The sequence below is a fragment of the Brienomyrus brachyistius genome, chromosome 19 (genome assembly GCF_023856365.1).
Source record: "Brienomyrus brachyistius isolate T26 chromosome 19, BBRACH_0.4, whole genome shotgun sequence".
NCBI classification, from domain to species: domain Eukaryota; kingdom Metazoa; phylum Chordata; class Actinopteri; order Osteoglossiformes; family Mormyridae; genus Brienomyrus; species Brienomyrus brachyistius.
In genome coordinates, this window is record NC_064551.1 from 15,736,749 (window position 1) to 15,751,684 (window position 14,936).

The window sequence follows — 14,936 nt, forward strand, 5'->3', positions numbered from 1 at the left end:
AGGACTCTTGAACTCCAGCTGCTATCAAGCCATGTTTCAGGTAATATCAGAAAGCCTAGCTGGTGATTAGAAATGAGGTTGTTGACTAAGATTAACCAATAAGAGACCGGATATTAAAAAGAGCTAACTTTAAGGCATTAATGGAGGGCGGAATGAGTCTGGCATGAGATACATTTTAGATCTGACTTGTTTGCCCCATGAAAGGAGATCATCCGTTTTTTTTTTCTATTGCCAGTCTGAAATGAGATAGGACAACAAAATGCCTCCTTTGTCCCAGCTCCGTCTGAGAATAAATGTACAATAATGAACACAGCAGAGACCCCAACGATGTCCTGAAAGTACTGTGTCGTCCACTGCTGGTTGTGCTGGACATGGCACGTAGAGACTGCTTTTGAGCTCTGGCTTGTGCTGACTGTCATTCACGGGAGTCAGTGGAGAGATTGGTGCTGCTGTCATGTGTAAGTGGGCGTAAGATCCTGTCAGATTTGGGATGAGGAGGGAGGACTGGTGCGGTCTTGGAATAGAGGGAGCATGCTGCCTCTTGGGTGAAATTTGAGGACTGGACTTCATGGAAAAGGAGAACCTTGTTCCAGCACACACAAGTTTCTCCAACTTACCTGAACGTAGTAGGTGCAGTGATGATGTAGTGAAATCCAGGAGCGTGGGAGGTAAGAGATGGGGTAACTGAAATGTCTGAGGTGGGAGAATTAAGATGTCAAAGATCTCTGAAGGCTGTGTCCTTCAGCTATGTTCCTGCCTCATATCATTACAACTGTCATCATTAGATAAGAATTCAGCTGAGATCGTGTCCTTGGCGGCTGAACGCTGATTAGCTGTGCCACTGTGTTCCTCTGATACTGTCTGCAGTGAGTTACCCTATTGTGCCACAGCAAAATGAACTTCCACATATGTTCCACTTCTACTTTTTATTTTGAATTCTTGCAAAATGTTTATCATACATATTAGTAAAAGCCACTCAATAACATGTAACGCCAGTCCATTTCTTACAGTACGCAAGAAGAAGATCAAGACATTCTGGCGGTGGCCGACAGGGTGCGCTGTATGATTTCCCTCCTGCGGTTCCGCATAGCCGTACCTCGCGTGTCCAGTTACGGCGCTACAATGAAGCGTCGCTTCAGTTAAACAGTTCCAGTCAAGTCTTTACTACTTTTCATTTCTAAAATTCACAATAAAACTACTCTGCAAATATGGAAATTGGGACCGAAATAAGCAAGAAAATACGGGTATTATGTCATTTAATAGCTTATTTGCAAGTTACTTTTTATAAGTTTTAGAAATGCTCGGTAAACAAGGCCAGAATGGCGGAACGGGGCAGCTGCCTTGTCAGGGTGACATGATGCAGCGTTGGTACAACGATACTCTAGATTTAATGGTCCGGGCGATAAACGTGTTACTGGTTTGGTAGCGAACTGTCTGTGTCAGTTCTTGAAGCAGTTTTGCTCGTATGTTAAACGCGTACCTCGTCGGCCTAGCTAAGATGGCTCTGTGTAGCGTCAGTGTTTGCATCGTTTACAGCAATCGAATTTTAAAATGCACAAATCTCGAAAATTGGCCATGATGTTGGCTTTCAATGAATCTGTGCAAGGATACGTTTAAAACACTGATGTCTGATTCACGAGTATCTGAGCTGTTCGTTAGTTTTTGTGAATGGAATGAATGAATCCATGTCTTTGCAGACAGCGATTAAGGGCAAATTGCAAGAACTTGGTGCCTATGTCGGTAAGTTTTCTTTTTTTGTGGTTGCAACCCCGCCGATCTCGTATTTGGATGTAATCGTTGCTATCGTTTTGCTGCTTGTTGCTCATTTCCTGATTTCCGTCTGTCCACCAGACGAAGAGCTGCCCGATTACATTATGGTGATGGTGGCGAACAAGAAAAACGCACAGCAGATGGCAGAGGACTTGTCCCTGTTCCTCGGCAACAACACCCTAAAGTTTACTGTGTGGTTAGTGTTCTGGTTTAATCAGCCGTTTTCAAATTCCGTGCAGTAATATCTCTGCCGTTGCACTGTTATAACTGCTTAATAACATGTATGTCGTGCAATTGTTAACCTGAAATTTTCTTCGGAAGTGCCTGTCTGTCACATTTTTTGAAGGACTCTTACTCAACTTTTTAGGTCCTGAAATTAATATTTGACATTTATTGCAGGTTACACGGTGTCCTGGAGAAGTTAAGATCAGTAGCAGTCGGTAAGGCTCACTGACTGTGTGATGAAATAAAATAGATATGTTTTACATAAATAAATGGGCAGTACAGAAGATGTCACTCTGTAGCTCCTGTGAAGTGATCGCTTTTGTGGTGGCTATCGAGTAACCCTTAACTTATTTTGTCTGCAGAACCAACTCCGCTCAGGACACAGCACCCCAGCGCTGATCCCAGTGGTGCAGGGAGGGGCCGGGTAGCATCCATAGATGACAGGAGGGGAGAGGATCTACGTGGCTTGGGAGTGTCTAGTTCGCATCCTGATCGGACGGAGGCCCGCGTCACTACTAGCTCTGTGCATGAGCATCACATTACCACTGGACGGTGTGTGATACCTATGAAGAAAACTGCGTTCAGGGACAGATGTGAGTGTCCCCTGTTAATCCAGCACTCTGTCTCTGCAGGCTAACCTCCGCGGTGAAACCCCTGGTAGAGCTCCTGTCCTCCGAGGCCATCATTGACATCAAGCCTGAGCTGGATGACGACCTAATTGCGGAGGATCTGCCAGAAAGGGGCACAGGAGGCGGCAGAACCACAGTGCCAGCTGGCCACGGCTCCGCCCGCCCTTCTGTTGAGCTGTACAGGCCCCCACCGGCGGTACGGCCTCCCGGGGCTCCAGCCCGCACCCCTGGCCGGGCCCAGGAGAGCCTGCATGGTTACAGACCCACAGAGCAGCCTTACAGCAGACCACACCACACCTCTATCCAGGACAGCAGGGGCTCCCGGTCCACCAGAGAGGTGAGCTCTCAGACACAGTTATAGTTACATCAAGGGCCATCAAAGGGGTAGATTGAATACTGGGGTCGGGGGTCGAAATTTATAGGTGGCTTCTGCATTGTTCCACGTCTGTGTTCTTTCTGACCTGCTGCTGCTGTTCCGTTTTCCTCCTCTGCGTGCCTGTAGGACGAGGTCTCCCGCAAGCGTAAGGCCCCAGTAGCCAGCTCCATCGTCCGGGTCAGCAGGGGCGATGGGCGGGAGAGCGAGCAGCTGGAAGAGGAAGACGAGGAGGACGAGGAAGACGAGGATGAGGAAGGCTACGGGGGACGGAGTGGTGGCCTGTCCAGCAGAGTGTCCTTACCGTCCAAACCGGAGCGCAGGTGCCCTGGAAGCCCTACATTCTCACTTGGTGCCCCCAACACATTAAATTGGGTGCCCCCAATTAAATCTATGATGTTTCGGCCAGTGGTAATTGTCCCAGCAGGTTGGGCTTTGGCACCTGTGATTGGAAAGTAGCCAGCTTGAATCCCAGAGTGATATCATCACCATTGGGCCCCGGAGTGAGGCCCTTAACTCCTGTGAAGGGTTAACTTTGAGAAGCTGATTGTACATGAATATTTAGCTAATTGTTCTGCTCTCCACTTCCTGTTGCAGACCCACTCTGCCTCCCGCAAAGCAAGCCAACAAGAACCTGATACTGAAGGCCATCTCTGAGGCCCAGGCATCCATCTCAAAGACAACGAATTACACAACAGGTGAGATTCAAACCGTGCTCCTCCCTGATGTAGTACATCAGAACAAGAAAGAACTGATGGAAACGACATTGTCTGCCGTTGCCATGACTACTCCCCTCGTCTCTCAGCACCTCAGAGGCAGATGGTGCCGGTGGCCCCCCGCACGCGTTCTGCTGGGGATGAGTTGGGCACGCCCCACCTGCAGGCCCCAGAGGACCACCTCAGCCCGGCCCCCAGGGAGCAGACTTATGTCCCGACTGAGCCTGCGTCAGGCAGGCAGGAAGGTCAGTGCGCTGTGTCACATGCCGAATGCCATTTCCTTTAAGTCCTCAACGATGTTCAAATGATCTTCTCGTTGGCGTTAAACCACAATATTATTTTTCTGAGCGTATCAAAATCTCTTCTAAAGTCAGGCCAGTATTTCCAGCAACCATTCAATACACCTGGTTACTTTTTCAACTTGCCCACTAGCTTACCTCGTATGGCTGATCAACACCTCATTGAGTGATTTGACTAATTGATGATGTGAGCTGGCGGCGAAATTTCATGCATACATGGAATTGCCGGGTGACCTTGAGGAGATGTTTGGGAACCAAAGTGGTGATCATCTAGCCATCGTAACTTTTTCGGAGAACCGAAGTAATTCTTGTTTTTGGTTGTTGCTGTTACTTTGTATATGTTCTAATATTAAATTCATATTTTTTTCCTGAGCAACGATACCCCTTTACTACCCACACAAACAGCTTCAGCAATTTCTTTGACTGCCTAAAACTTCTGTACAATAATGTACATCCTCTTGGTGCAATGTTGGCGATGACTTGATTAAGGACCTTTGACGTGAGGCCCACATTGAATAAATTGCATATTTGGAAGTACTTTGGGATGGTAGACAGCATGTTGTACAGGTGAAGATGATGTGAAGGCATTCAGAAGCTACTGTCTTCATTTTTCATGCTTGCTGTTGTCTCCCCCCCCCCGCCCCCTCCAGTTCAGATGAGGTCCCTGTCCTCCCGACTGCAGATGGACGTCTCAGAGCAAGGAACAAGGGGACAGCAAGGTGACTATGCGGGTTGCCAAGCCACGCTGCTCGTCTTCTGTGCTTCTCGCTCTGCTCCCTAGTGTGTTAATTGCTCACGGTAACAATGTGCCCCTTCCCCCGCAGCCTTTATCGTGTCCGAGGCGGGTGGGGTGAAGCCCAGCGATACGCGCTCCTTCATCGTGCGGCGGCCGGAGGTGGAGGAGCTGGGGTCTGTGCAGAACCGGTTGGGCGGCCTGATGGAGGACACAGTGCCCCCCACGCCCCGCACAGTGCAAACCAGGTACGTGAGCAGACGACATCCTCAGCAAGACCAGCTGATCCTAACACATGTTCATCTTCTCTCTGTGCATGGCTGCGTTTATTCCGCTTCACCTGTGGTTTGCGCATATTTAGTTTTAGTTAGTGTGCCGTCGTGAATATGCTTAATAGTGTCTGTCACGGTGGGATGTTTCAGTCGGGACAGGATGGAGACCCCGGTTTGTGCCAGCCCCAAGTTCATAGTGACCCTGGATGGGGTGCCCAGCCCCCTGGCGGATGTCATGGAAAGTGACACGGACAGTGGGGAGAGGCCCAGAGCGAGCGTGCACCAGCGGCTGCAGCGGGAACAGCCTTACTCAGAGGGTGAGTCCCGCATCTGGCTCTGCCGGCTCCCTACCGTTCCCCAAGCATTCGGATTTGCTCCATGATTGTGGTCTTCTTCCCATCCCAACCTGATAGAGGAGGACGAGCCAGAGATGGATGTTGATGTCCCCGTCAAGCGACAGAAGGTTCTGGAGCGATGCAAGTTCTGGCCTGTGTGTAAGAGCGGAGACGAGTGCCTCTACCATCACCCCACGACCAAGTGCAAGTAAGCTTTCCCCAGCTCTGCCAAAGCGCTCTTTGGGGTTTTCTGCTGAACGACATAACTCAGCCTCTGGCTCTGTGGTTATTGATGGAAGAAACGCTGCCTCTTCCTTGATTGAGCACTAAGGGTGTTGCCAGATTTTTAATTGTCACCCATTTCTTTATTTCCTGCAGGACTTTCCCCAGCTGCAAGTTTGGAGACAAGTGTCTGTTTGTCCATCCAAACTGCAAGTACGACGCCAAATGCACCAAGACCGACTGCCCCTTCACCCACGTCAGTCGGAGAGGGCCTACCGCCCCGCCCCGCCCAGGTGCCTGTCAAATTCTCCATTCCTCTGCCTTTTTAAAATGTCTTAGTTCTCTTGTTTACTTTCATATCACAATATATCTGACAGAGCAAACAAACTGGAACAGCTTAAGTTTTAACCAGCCTTTAACTGCTGGCAGTTATTTAATACCAGTCCAAGCATTGTGCTAGACAGTGTATGGATTATGTGTCTGACATGATCCGCTTGAATTCAGTGCCATGTGACTCCCGGCCCCGCCTTCCTTCAGCGTGCCCTGTTGCAGTGTTTCTGTCCTGCTTCTCACGCCATGATTTTTCTTCCAAAGCTGCCCAGCCCTCCAGCGCCACCTGCCGTTTCTTCCCTGACTGCAAGAAGATGGACTGCCCGTTTTATCACCCCAAGGTGAGTGTCTCCCATCGTTCCTCCCGAGTGCTTGTCGCCTTCACACTGCTCCTCATTTGAAGCTTTGAACTGGGGCTTGACACCTTTTGTTCTCCCCTGCTTCAGGCCTGTCGGTTTGCAGCACAGTGCAAGAGGACCGGCTGCCCCTACTACCACCCAGCTCGATCTGTGCCACCTAGACATGCCCTCAAGTGGACGAAAGCCCCAATCAGGTATCCACACTTGCACATGCAGCCAATCGGCTATTGCTCCTCTTGATGATGTATGTCCAGTGTTTTCTTTAGGCCTCTTATTATCTACTGTGCATGGTGGCTAGACGAAGCTCGTTGTGTCTTCAGTTATGTCTGACTTATTGGATCTGGCTGCCTGTTTTCCAGCCACGTCTGTGATCACTGAGTGAAATATTCACTTATTATGCATGTCATACACTAAAAAAGTAAGCAATGCATTTATTTTTGCATATATCGAGCTGAATACTCTGAAGCAGTTGAGATTTAGCATATTCATATAGCGTCTGGAGTGTGAAGCACAATATAATCTGATCCTTCACCCCCAAATGCAATCCTGAGATTAAGTAGGAAATCTTATGTACATTTGTGGTTGATTTCTTTTTCCCGCTAAGACACTTTATATCTGAGTGCATAATGCCCACATTTCTAAGTCTTTTTTTCTTCTTCCAACAGTTAAATATGTGGAGTTGTCGCAACACTGGCAGAGCCAAGAAAAAAAAGAAATGGTTGTATCGTTAACTTTTTAATTAGTTTGCTCCTTAATTGTCAGAATGGTATTTTAATTTAGTTTCTTTTCAGATTGTGAACTTTTGTTTTTTTTTTTAACCTGTTCTTTTTTGTAAACACCTGTACACTGAGTGCCCTGATACGGTTATATTAAAATAACGTACCACAGTGTTCTTAACCTACATTGTATTTATTAAATGCCCTGGATGACGGCTTCAGTGCAATGTGGCAAATGTGTCCAATTGAAATGAAGCTTTGGCAGGTTTGGCAATGACATTCCGCACAAAAATAGGCTTGAAAATAAAGGAATTAGGGGCTTAGCAGTCTAAAGAATATACAGGCTAAGCATTCCTCAATTTTTTTTCTGTTGATGCTACACTTGCGTCTCTGTAAAATAAAATTTCAACTGACCGTGTTACGTAATTTAAAAAATCCTATTAAACCTACTTTGAATGACAAAACTAATTTGATTACCAGTATTTACGGGCTTTTATACTTTTATTTACTTTATAGACTTGATCTGCTCCAACCATATAAAACTTGCTGGCGTTTTGCTCTGGCCTCCGCCTGTTCGCGTAGCACACTCTCATGTTTCCGAGAAAGGTGTCTTTTTAGATTCCAAATCTTTACTCACTGAAACAGTTTCACCACATTGTTGTTCTTGCTCTACGTTATTGTCATCTATGCGTTTTGATAGGTCATACAAGCGTACTATTCTTACCAGTTTCCTTTGTGAAATGCCTTGCGAATTCCACCTCAGCCGATTTGTGTAACAGTCTTGATAACTGTACAGGTGAATTCTGGGTAGATGTCAGAGTCGTAGTGTGAGCGGTATCGGAGCGAAATTGGAACCAGACAGAGCGAGCGCTCCAGCCTCCAGCTCCACTCCTCGCTTGCGCTCTGCTCGCATGCTCTGGTATGGACATGGATAAGCGTACATGTCCTTACAAATACTGTGTTAGTACCATGTGTTTAGGGAGCTGTGGGCCTTAGGACTGATGTGCTCACTGCCAGTGCTGAAACCAGTTGTGCTTCCTCCTGCTGCTCCTTCTCTGAGTCAAACAGGCTCTTTTACACTCTCCCCAGCACTGCCACTGCAGCACACACTCTCTCTGCCTTCACCTGATGTCACAGCCCGGTGCACAACATAGGTTGGGTTCTGATCGGGCAGGCTGTTCCTCCGAATCACACCCTTCCAGGTTTCATTAAAGCTACCTACACGAGCGTTAAAGTCCCCTAGCAGAGCTATGGCGTCCCCAGAGGGAGGGGGGGGGGGGCCCTCCAGCACCCCATCCAGGGTCTCCAAGAAGGCCGGATACTCTGACCTGTTGTTTGGTGCATATGTAAAGACCACGGACAAAGACTGTCCACTGAGACAAAGTCAAAGAAAGGTTTATATCTCAGTGAATTATTGTCACTGACATGGATCTGTCGCAATGTAATTGCAATTATATGGGGCAAATGCAATAATCACCTGGGCTTTAGATAACGGTTGAAACACTCTTCTGGATGCTGGCTTTTCAGTGCTATACAGATATGTACTTACACCAACAGTTTGGTAAGCAATTTAGTAGTGTGTCTAAATATTAAGGAGATAAGTATTGTGACGCCTAAAGTTAGTGATCTGTATAAATTCGGCGTATGGTTATGTTTAATAAATGTGTTGGATTTAACTGCAAAAACTACCAATACACCACCAGCAGGTGCGCAGCCACTCAAGCAGGGGGAAAGACTGCGTCGCTGAATAACTTTCATAGATCTTAGGTCTTGCATCCATGTGCTTGCGAAAGGTAGATTAGGGTGCGTTATAATTCTCTGGCGACCTATCCTGGGTCATTCCCTACCTTGCACATGTAGCTTCTGGGATACCCTCCGGACCCCCGTGACTCTACATCGGCCAAGCAAGTATAGAAATTGGATAGATGGGTGGATATTTAGATCATTAACATTTGAATTTTAGCAAATATCCCATTTTACATGGCAGATCCGGGTCTTTTTGTATCCGAATCAAGCAGGCAACTCTACGCACTCTCAGGCGCTACCACAAGAGGGCGCGCACGGCTCGCTTCAGCCTGTCGTCACCGCCCGGTAACGCTGATCAGCCCGAAAGCCGCTTCTGCTTTCGCCGGGCGCAGTGGCGCGCGCCTGTAATCCACGCTACCGGGAGGCTGAGGCTTGCGGACCGCGAGAGCTCAGGAGCTCTGTGCCGTAGCGGACTATGCCGATCGGGTGTCCGCACTAAGCTCGGTATCGATATGGTGCTCCCGGGGGAGCTCGGGACCACCAGGTCGCCTAAAGAGGGGTGAACCGGCCCAGGTCGGAAACGGAGCAGGTCAAAGCCCCCGTGCCGCTCGGTAGTGGGATCGCGCCCGTGAATAGGCGCTACGGTGCAGCCTGAGTAATACGACGGGACCCCGCCTTTTATTCACTTGCTGCATCTCTCTCTTCAAACTGCTAAATCAACATTTTAATCCTGCTGTTCCAATAACTTCAGACCTTCTCTATTTTGACTGATATAGCCTAGTAGATCAGGGGTGAATTCTGAGCACAATGTCATCTCTTATTTCACACCCAACTGCAGTCCTGAGCTTCAGTAGGAAATCTTACGGTCCATTTGTGCTAAATTCCTGTATCCAGCTAGAAAGTTTTATATCTGGGAGAATTGTTGTCACTGTCACGTTTGTAAGAGTATTTCAAGGGATTTTGTAAGGTTTTCCACATAACTTAAAACGGGGGATCTTATCAGTCAAATCCCAGAAGGGCGTCACCAGCTGAAGTTTTTGGAACCGCAGGATTAAAATGTTTATTTTACGGTTGTTTGTCCATAGGTGGCGATAACATAGCCGCAAACATGAGGGGGAATCAGCACTAAATGGAGTTTTTACTGTTTAAATTATTCCAGCTAAAAGAAAATTATGAGGCAAATTTGTTTTATAATGTACACCAAAAATATATATATGAGGTGATGTATATTCTGATGGTCATAGGGAGATTTCATATGCAGGTGAGTTTATATAAGCAGGGACGTTTTTCCGGCAGCATTGTAATGGGCTACGCGGCCGTTTGAAGAGAGAGCTGCAGTAAGTGAATAAAAGGCGGGGTCCCGTCGTATTACTCAGGCTGCACCGTGGCGCCTATTCACGGGCGCGTTCCCACTACCGAGCGGCACGGGGGCTTTGACCTGCTCCGTTTCCGACCTGGGCCGGTTCACCCCTCTTTAGGCGACCTGGTGGTCCCGAGCTCCCCCGGGAGCACCATATCGATACCGAGCTTAGTGCGGACACCCGATCGGCATAGTCCGCTACGGCACAGAGCTCCTGAGCTCAAGCGGTCCGCCAGCCTCAGCCTCCCGATAGCGTGGATTACAGGCGCGCGCCACCGCGCCCGGCGGAAGCGAACCGCAGCAAAGTTCTCTGTCTGCATAGAACTTCGTACTGTGTTTCCTACAGCTTCAGCTGAGATACAGATTTAAAAATATGTCGCCGAAGACCATATAAAGGCTTAGTCCTTAACGCTCAGAAACTGTGTGCTTTTGACATAAGGTTTACCTGCGTTGGGTTTATTTGTTATTCAGTTCAATCTCTTACTAGTCATCAGAGGTGGAAAGTAAAAATTCAGGCCAAAACTTTGTTTCAGCTAACCATCTGAGTATAAAGAGTAACAATCAGAGAGTACGCAACCGGTTGGTTAGATCAAAATCTTGGTCTGGGTTTGTACTTTCTGACTTTGAACTTTCCACTTCTGCTGGTTGTGGCATCTTTTCCGATTGTAACTTTTGTTTGTAGAGAAGCTCTGCGAATTTAGGGTCCCTGTACTTCCTGAGGACCGTTTACAGGGACCCGAGTCCATCCAACCATCCATGCATCTTCTATACCCAACTGTCCTGTGCAGCGTAACAGGGGTCCGGTGCCCATCAAGGAAGCTATGGGCGTGAGGTAGGGAATAATCTAGGATGGGTATCAACCTATCGTGGGACACGCACGCACAGACACGCACACGCACAGACACACACACGCACAGACATGCACATTCCTTCAGGACCTAAGTCTTAGACAATCCCAGAGCTAAATACTCTGAGACCAAAGTGACGCTCCAGTTCCATAGGAATCATTTGCTGCATCACACCGAGGCCGGTATTTAGCTCTGGGATTGTCTCAGTGCCCATTTTACCAAAAATTTTACAGTGATATAATGCGAGGTACCAATAGCTTCTGGGGTAGTCTCTAGACCCCTCACGACCTTGAATAGGACAAGCAGTCTCTGAAAAACGATGGCTGGATAATGGGAGATAGTGAATGGCGTGTAATAGAGATGTACAGTGTGAAGTCGGGACCTTCACATTACAGGGCAGAGATGTATGTGCTGAGCCAGTCAGAAGCAGGGGGGACATCATGCCTCAGGAACAACTTCATTGTTGAATTTCATTTATGGCTCTCAGGTGTAGAATGTGTGTGTGAATGGTATGTGTGTGCGCGCCATGATGCTCTGGCACCCTCTCCTGGGATATTCCTTGCTTTGCGCCTATAGCTTCTGGAGTTGGTTCCGGACCCCCCGTGTACCTACATCGGACAAGAAAGTATAAAAATTGGAAAGACGGATGGATTCTTAGGTCCAGGTAGGTCCTCTAACATGTACACGACCCTGAAATCACACTGCTTATCTACAAATAAAACTTAGTTTCGGAAAAGATGGCACAGTACAAACTGGAACTGAATAACAAATGAATACAAAGCTCTCAACGGAACCTTGTGGCAGTTTAAAAGGGGGGAAAGCAGGCAGTTTCTGAACTTTATCAAATATCCCTTTTTACATGGCTGATCCGGCTCTTTTTCTATCCGAATCAAGCAGGCACCTCTACGCGCTCTCAGGCGCTACCACAAGAGGGCGCGCACGCCTCGCTTCAGCCTGACGTCACCGCCCGGTAACGCTGATCAGTCCGAAAAGCCGCTTCTGCTTTCGCTGGGCGCAGTGGCGCGCGCCTGTAATCCACGCTACCGGGAGGCTGAGGCTGGCGGACCGCTTGAGCTCAGGAGCTCTGTGCCGTAGCGGACTATGCCGATCGGGTGTCCGCACTAAGCTCGGTATCGATATGGTGCTCCCGGGGGAGCTCGGGACCACCAGGTCGCCTAAAGAGGGGTGAACCGACCCAGGTCGGAAACGGAGCAGGTCAAAGCCCCCGTGCCGCTCGGTAGTGGGATCGCGCCCGTGAATAGGCGCTGCGGTGCAGCCTGAGTAATACGTCGGGACTCCGCCTTTTATTCACTTGCTGCATCTCTCTCTTCAAACTGCTAAATCAACATTTTAATCCTGCTGTTCCAATAACTTCAGACCTTCTCTATTTTGACTGATATAGCCTAGTAGATCAGGGGTGACTTCTGAGCACAATGTCATCTCTTATTTCACACCCAACTGCAGTCCTGAGCTTCAGTAGGAAATCTTACGGTCCATTTGTGCTAAATTCCTGTATCCAGCTAGGAAGTTTTATATCTGGGAGAATTGTTGTCACTGTCACGTTTATAAGAGTATTTCAAGGGATTTTGTAAGGTTTTCCACATAACTTAAAACGGGGGATCTTATCAGTCAAATCCCAGAAGGGCGTCACCAGCTGAAGTTTTTGGAACCGCAGGATTAAAATGTTTATTTTACGGTTGTTTGTCCATAGGTGGCGATAACATAGCCGCAAACATGAGGGGGAATCAGCACTAAATGGAGTTTTTACTGTTTAAATTATTCTAGCTAAAAGAAAATTATGAGGCAAATTTGTTTGATAATGTACACCAAAAATATATATATGAGGTGATGTATATTCTGATGGTCATAGGGAGATTTCATATGCAGGTGAGTTTATATAAGCAGGGACGTTTTTCCGGCAGCATTGTAATGGGCTACGCGGCCGTTTGAAGAGAGAGCTGCAGTAAGTGAATAAAAGGCGGGGTCCCGTCGTATTACTCAGGCTGCACCGTGGCGCCTATTCACGGGCGCGATCCCACTACCGAGCGGCACGGGGGCTTCGACCTGCTCCGTTTCCGACCTGGGCCGGTTCACCCCTCTTTAGGCGACCTGGTGGTCCCGAGCTCCCCCGGGAGCACCATATCGATACCGAGCTTAGTGCGGACACCCGATCGGCATAGTCCGCTACGGCACAGAGCTCCTGAGCTCAAGCGGTCCGCCAGCCTCAGCCTCCCGATAGCGTGGATTACAGGCGCGCGCCACCGCGCCCGGCGGAAGCGAACCGCAGCAAAGTTCTCTGTCTGCATAGAACCTCGTACTGTGTTTCCTACAGCTTCAGCTGAGATACAGATTTAAAAATATGTCGCCGAAGACCATATAAAGGCTTAGTCCTTAACGCTCAGAAACTGTGTGCTTTTGACATAAGGTTTACCTGCGTTGGGTTTATTTGTTATTCAGTTCAATCTCTTACTAGTCATCAGAGGTGGAAAGTAAAAATTCAGGCCAAAACTTTGTTTCAGCTAACCATCTGAGTATAAAGAGTAACAATCAGAGAGTACGCAACCGGTTGTTTAGATCAAAATCTTGGTCTGGGTTTGTACTTTCTGACTTTGAACTTTCCACTTCTGCTGGTTGTGGCATCTTTTCCGATTGTAACTTTTGTTTGTAGAGAAGCTCTGCGAATTTAGGGTCCCTGTACTTCCTGAGGACCTTTTACAGGGACCCGAGTCCATCCAACCATCCGTGCATCTTCTATACCCAACTGTCCTGTGCAGCATAACAAGGGTCCGGTGCCCATCAAGGAAGCTATGGGCGTGAGGTAGGGAATAATCTAGGATGGGGCGTCAACCTATCGTGGGACACGCACACACAGACACACACACGCAGAGACACACAAACGCACAGACACGCACATTCCTTCAGGACCTAAGTCTGAGACAATCCCAGAGCTAAATACTCTGAGACCAAAGTGACGCTCCAATCCCATAGGAATCATTTGCTGCATCACACCGAGGCCGGTATTTAGCTCTGGGATTGTCTCAGTGCCCATTTTACCAAAAATTTTACAGTGATATAATGCGAGGTACCAATAGCTTCTGGGGTAGTCTCTAGACCCCTCGCGACCTTGAATAGGACAAGCAGTCTCTGAAAAACGATGGCTGGATAATGGGAGATAGTGAATGGCGTGTAATAGAGATGTACAGTGCGAAGTCGGGACCTTCACATTACAGGGCAGAGATGTATGTGCTGAGCCAGTCAGAAGCAGGGGGGACATCATGCCTCAGGAACAACTTCATTGTTGAATTTCATTTATGGCTCTCAGGTGTAGAATGTGTGTGTGTGAATGGTATGTGTGTGCGCGCCATGATGCTCTGGCACCCTCTCCTGGGATATTCCTTGCTTTGCGCCTATAGCTTCTGGAGTTGGTTCCGGACCCCCCGTGTACCTACATCGGACAAGAAAGTATAGAAATTGGAAAGACGGATGGATTCTTAGGTCCAGGTAGGTCCTCTAACATGTACACGACCCTGAAATCACACTGCTTATCTACAAATAAAACTTAGTTTCGGAAAAGATGGCACAGTATAAACTGGAACTGAATAACAAATGAATACAAAGCTCTCAACGGAACCTTGTGGCAGTTTAAAAGGGGGGAAAGCAGGCAGTTTCTGAACTTTATCAAATATCCCTTTTTACATGGCTGATCCTGCTCTTTTTCTATCCGAATCAAGCAGGCACCTCTACGCGCTCTCAGGCGCTACCACAAGAGGGCGCGCACGCCTCGCTTCAGCCTGACGTCACCGCCCGGTAACGCTGATCAGCCCGAAAAGCCGCTTCTGCTTTCGCCGGGCGCAGTGGCGCGCGCCTGTAATCCACGCTACCGGGAGGCTGAGGCTGGCGGACCGCTTGAGCTCAGGAGCTCTGTGCCGTAGCGGACTATGCCGATCGGGTGTCCGCACTAAGCTCGGTATCGATATGGTGCTCCCGGGGGAGCTCGGGACCA

The 14,936-nt window shown here is 48.3% G+C and overlaps 1 protein-coding gene across 2 annotated transcripts; it reads left to right on the top strand.

Annotated features, from left to right (window-relative positions):
* The first annotated feature begins 1,073 nt into the window (after nt 1–1,073).
* Nucleotides 1,074–7,160, top strand: zc3h14 (zinc finger CCCH-type containing 14). Of its 2 annotated transcripts, none has more exons than XM_048986211.1 (17): nt 1,074–1,244; nt 1,698–1,740; nt 1,852–1,966; nt 2,170–2,210; nt 2,358–2,547; nt 2,628–2,961; nt 3,127–3,320; nt 3,595–3,695; nt 3,803–3,958; nt 4,663–4,731; nt 4,837–4,993; nt 5,168–5,334; nt 5,431–5,560; nt 5,731–5,867; nt 6,169–6,245; nt 6,351–6,457; nt 6,623–6,903. In XM_048986211.1, exons 1-17 carry the CDS (start codon nt 1,209–1,211, stop codon nt 6,639–6,641), a joined length of 2,073 nt encoding a protein of 690 aa, XP_048842168.1. In that variant the 5' UTR covers nt 1,074–1,208; the 3' UTR covers nt 6,642–6,903. The 2 variants fall into 2 exon arrangements, with proteins under 2 accessions (XP_048842168.1, XP_048842170.1); XM_048986213.1 differs by lacking the exon at nt 6,623–6,903 and adding an exon at nt 6,929–7,160 and having other exon boundaries at nt 1,075–1,244.
* The last annotated feature ends 7,776 nt before the right edge of the window (nt 7,161–14,936 follow it).

Bases quoted from the DNA above. Each gene is read 5' to 3' on its own strand.
- zc3h14 (XM_048986211.1), top strand. From the start codon at position 1,209: ATGGAAATTGGGACCGAAATAAGCAAGAAAATACGG. The intron at 1,741-1,851 runs GTAAGTTTTCTT...TCTGTCCACCAG, and splicing joins AGAACTTGGTGCCTATGTCG to ACGAAGAGCTGCCCGATTAC. The intron at 5,868-6,168 runs GTGCCTGTCAAA...TTTCTTCCAAAG, and splicing joins TACCGCCCCGCCCCGCCCAG to CTGCCCAGCCCTCCAGCGCC.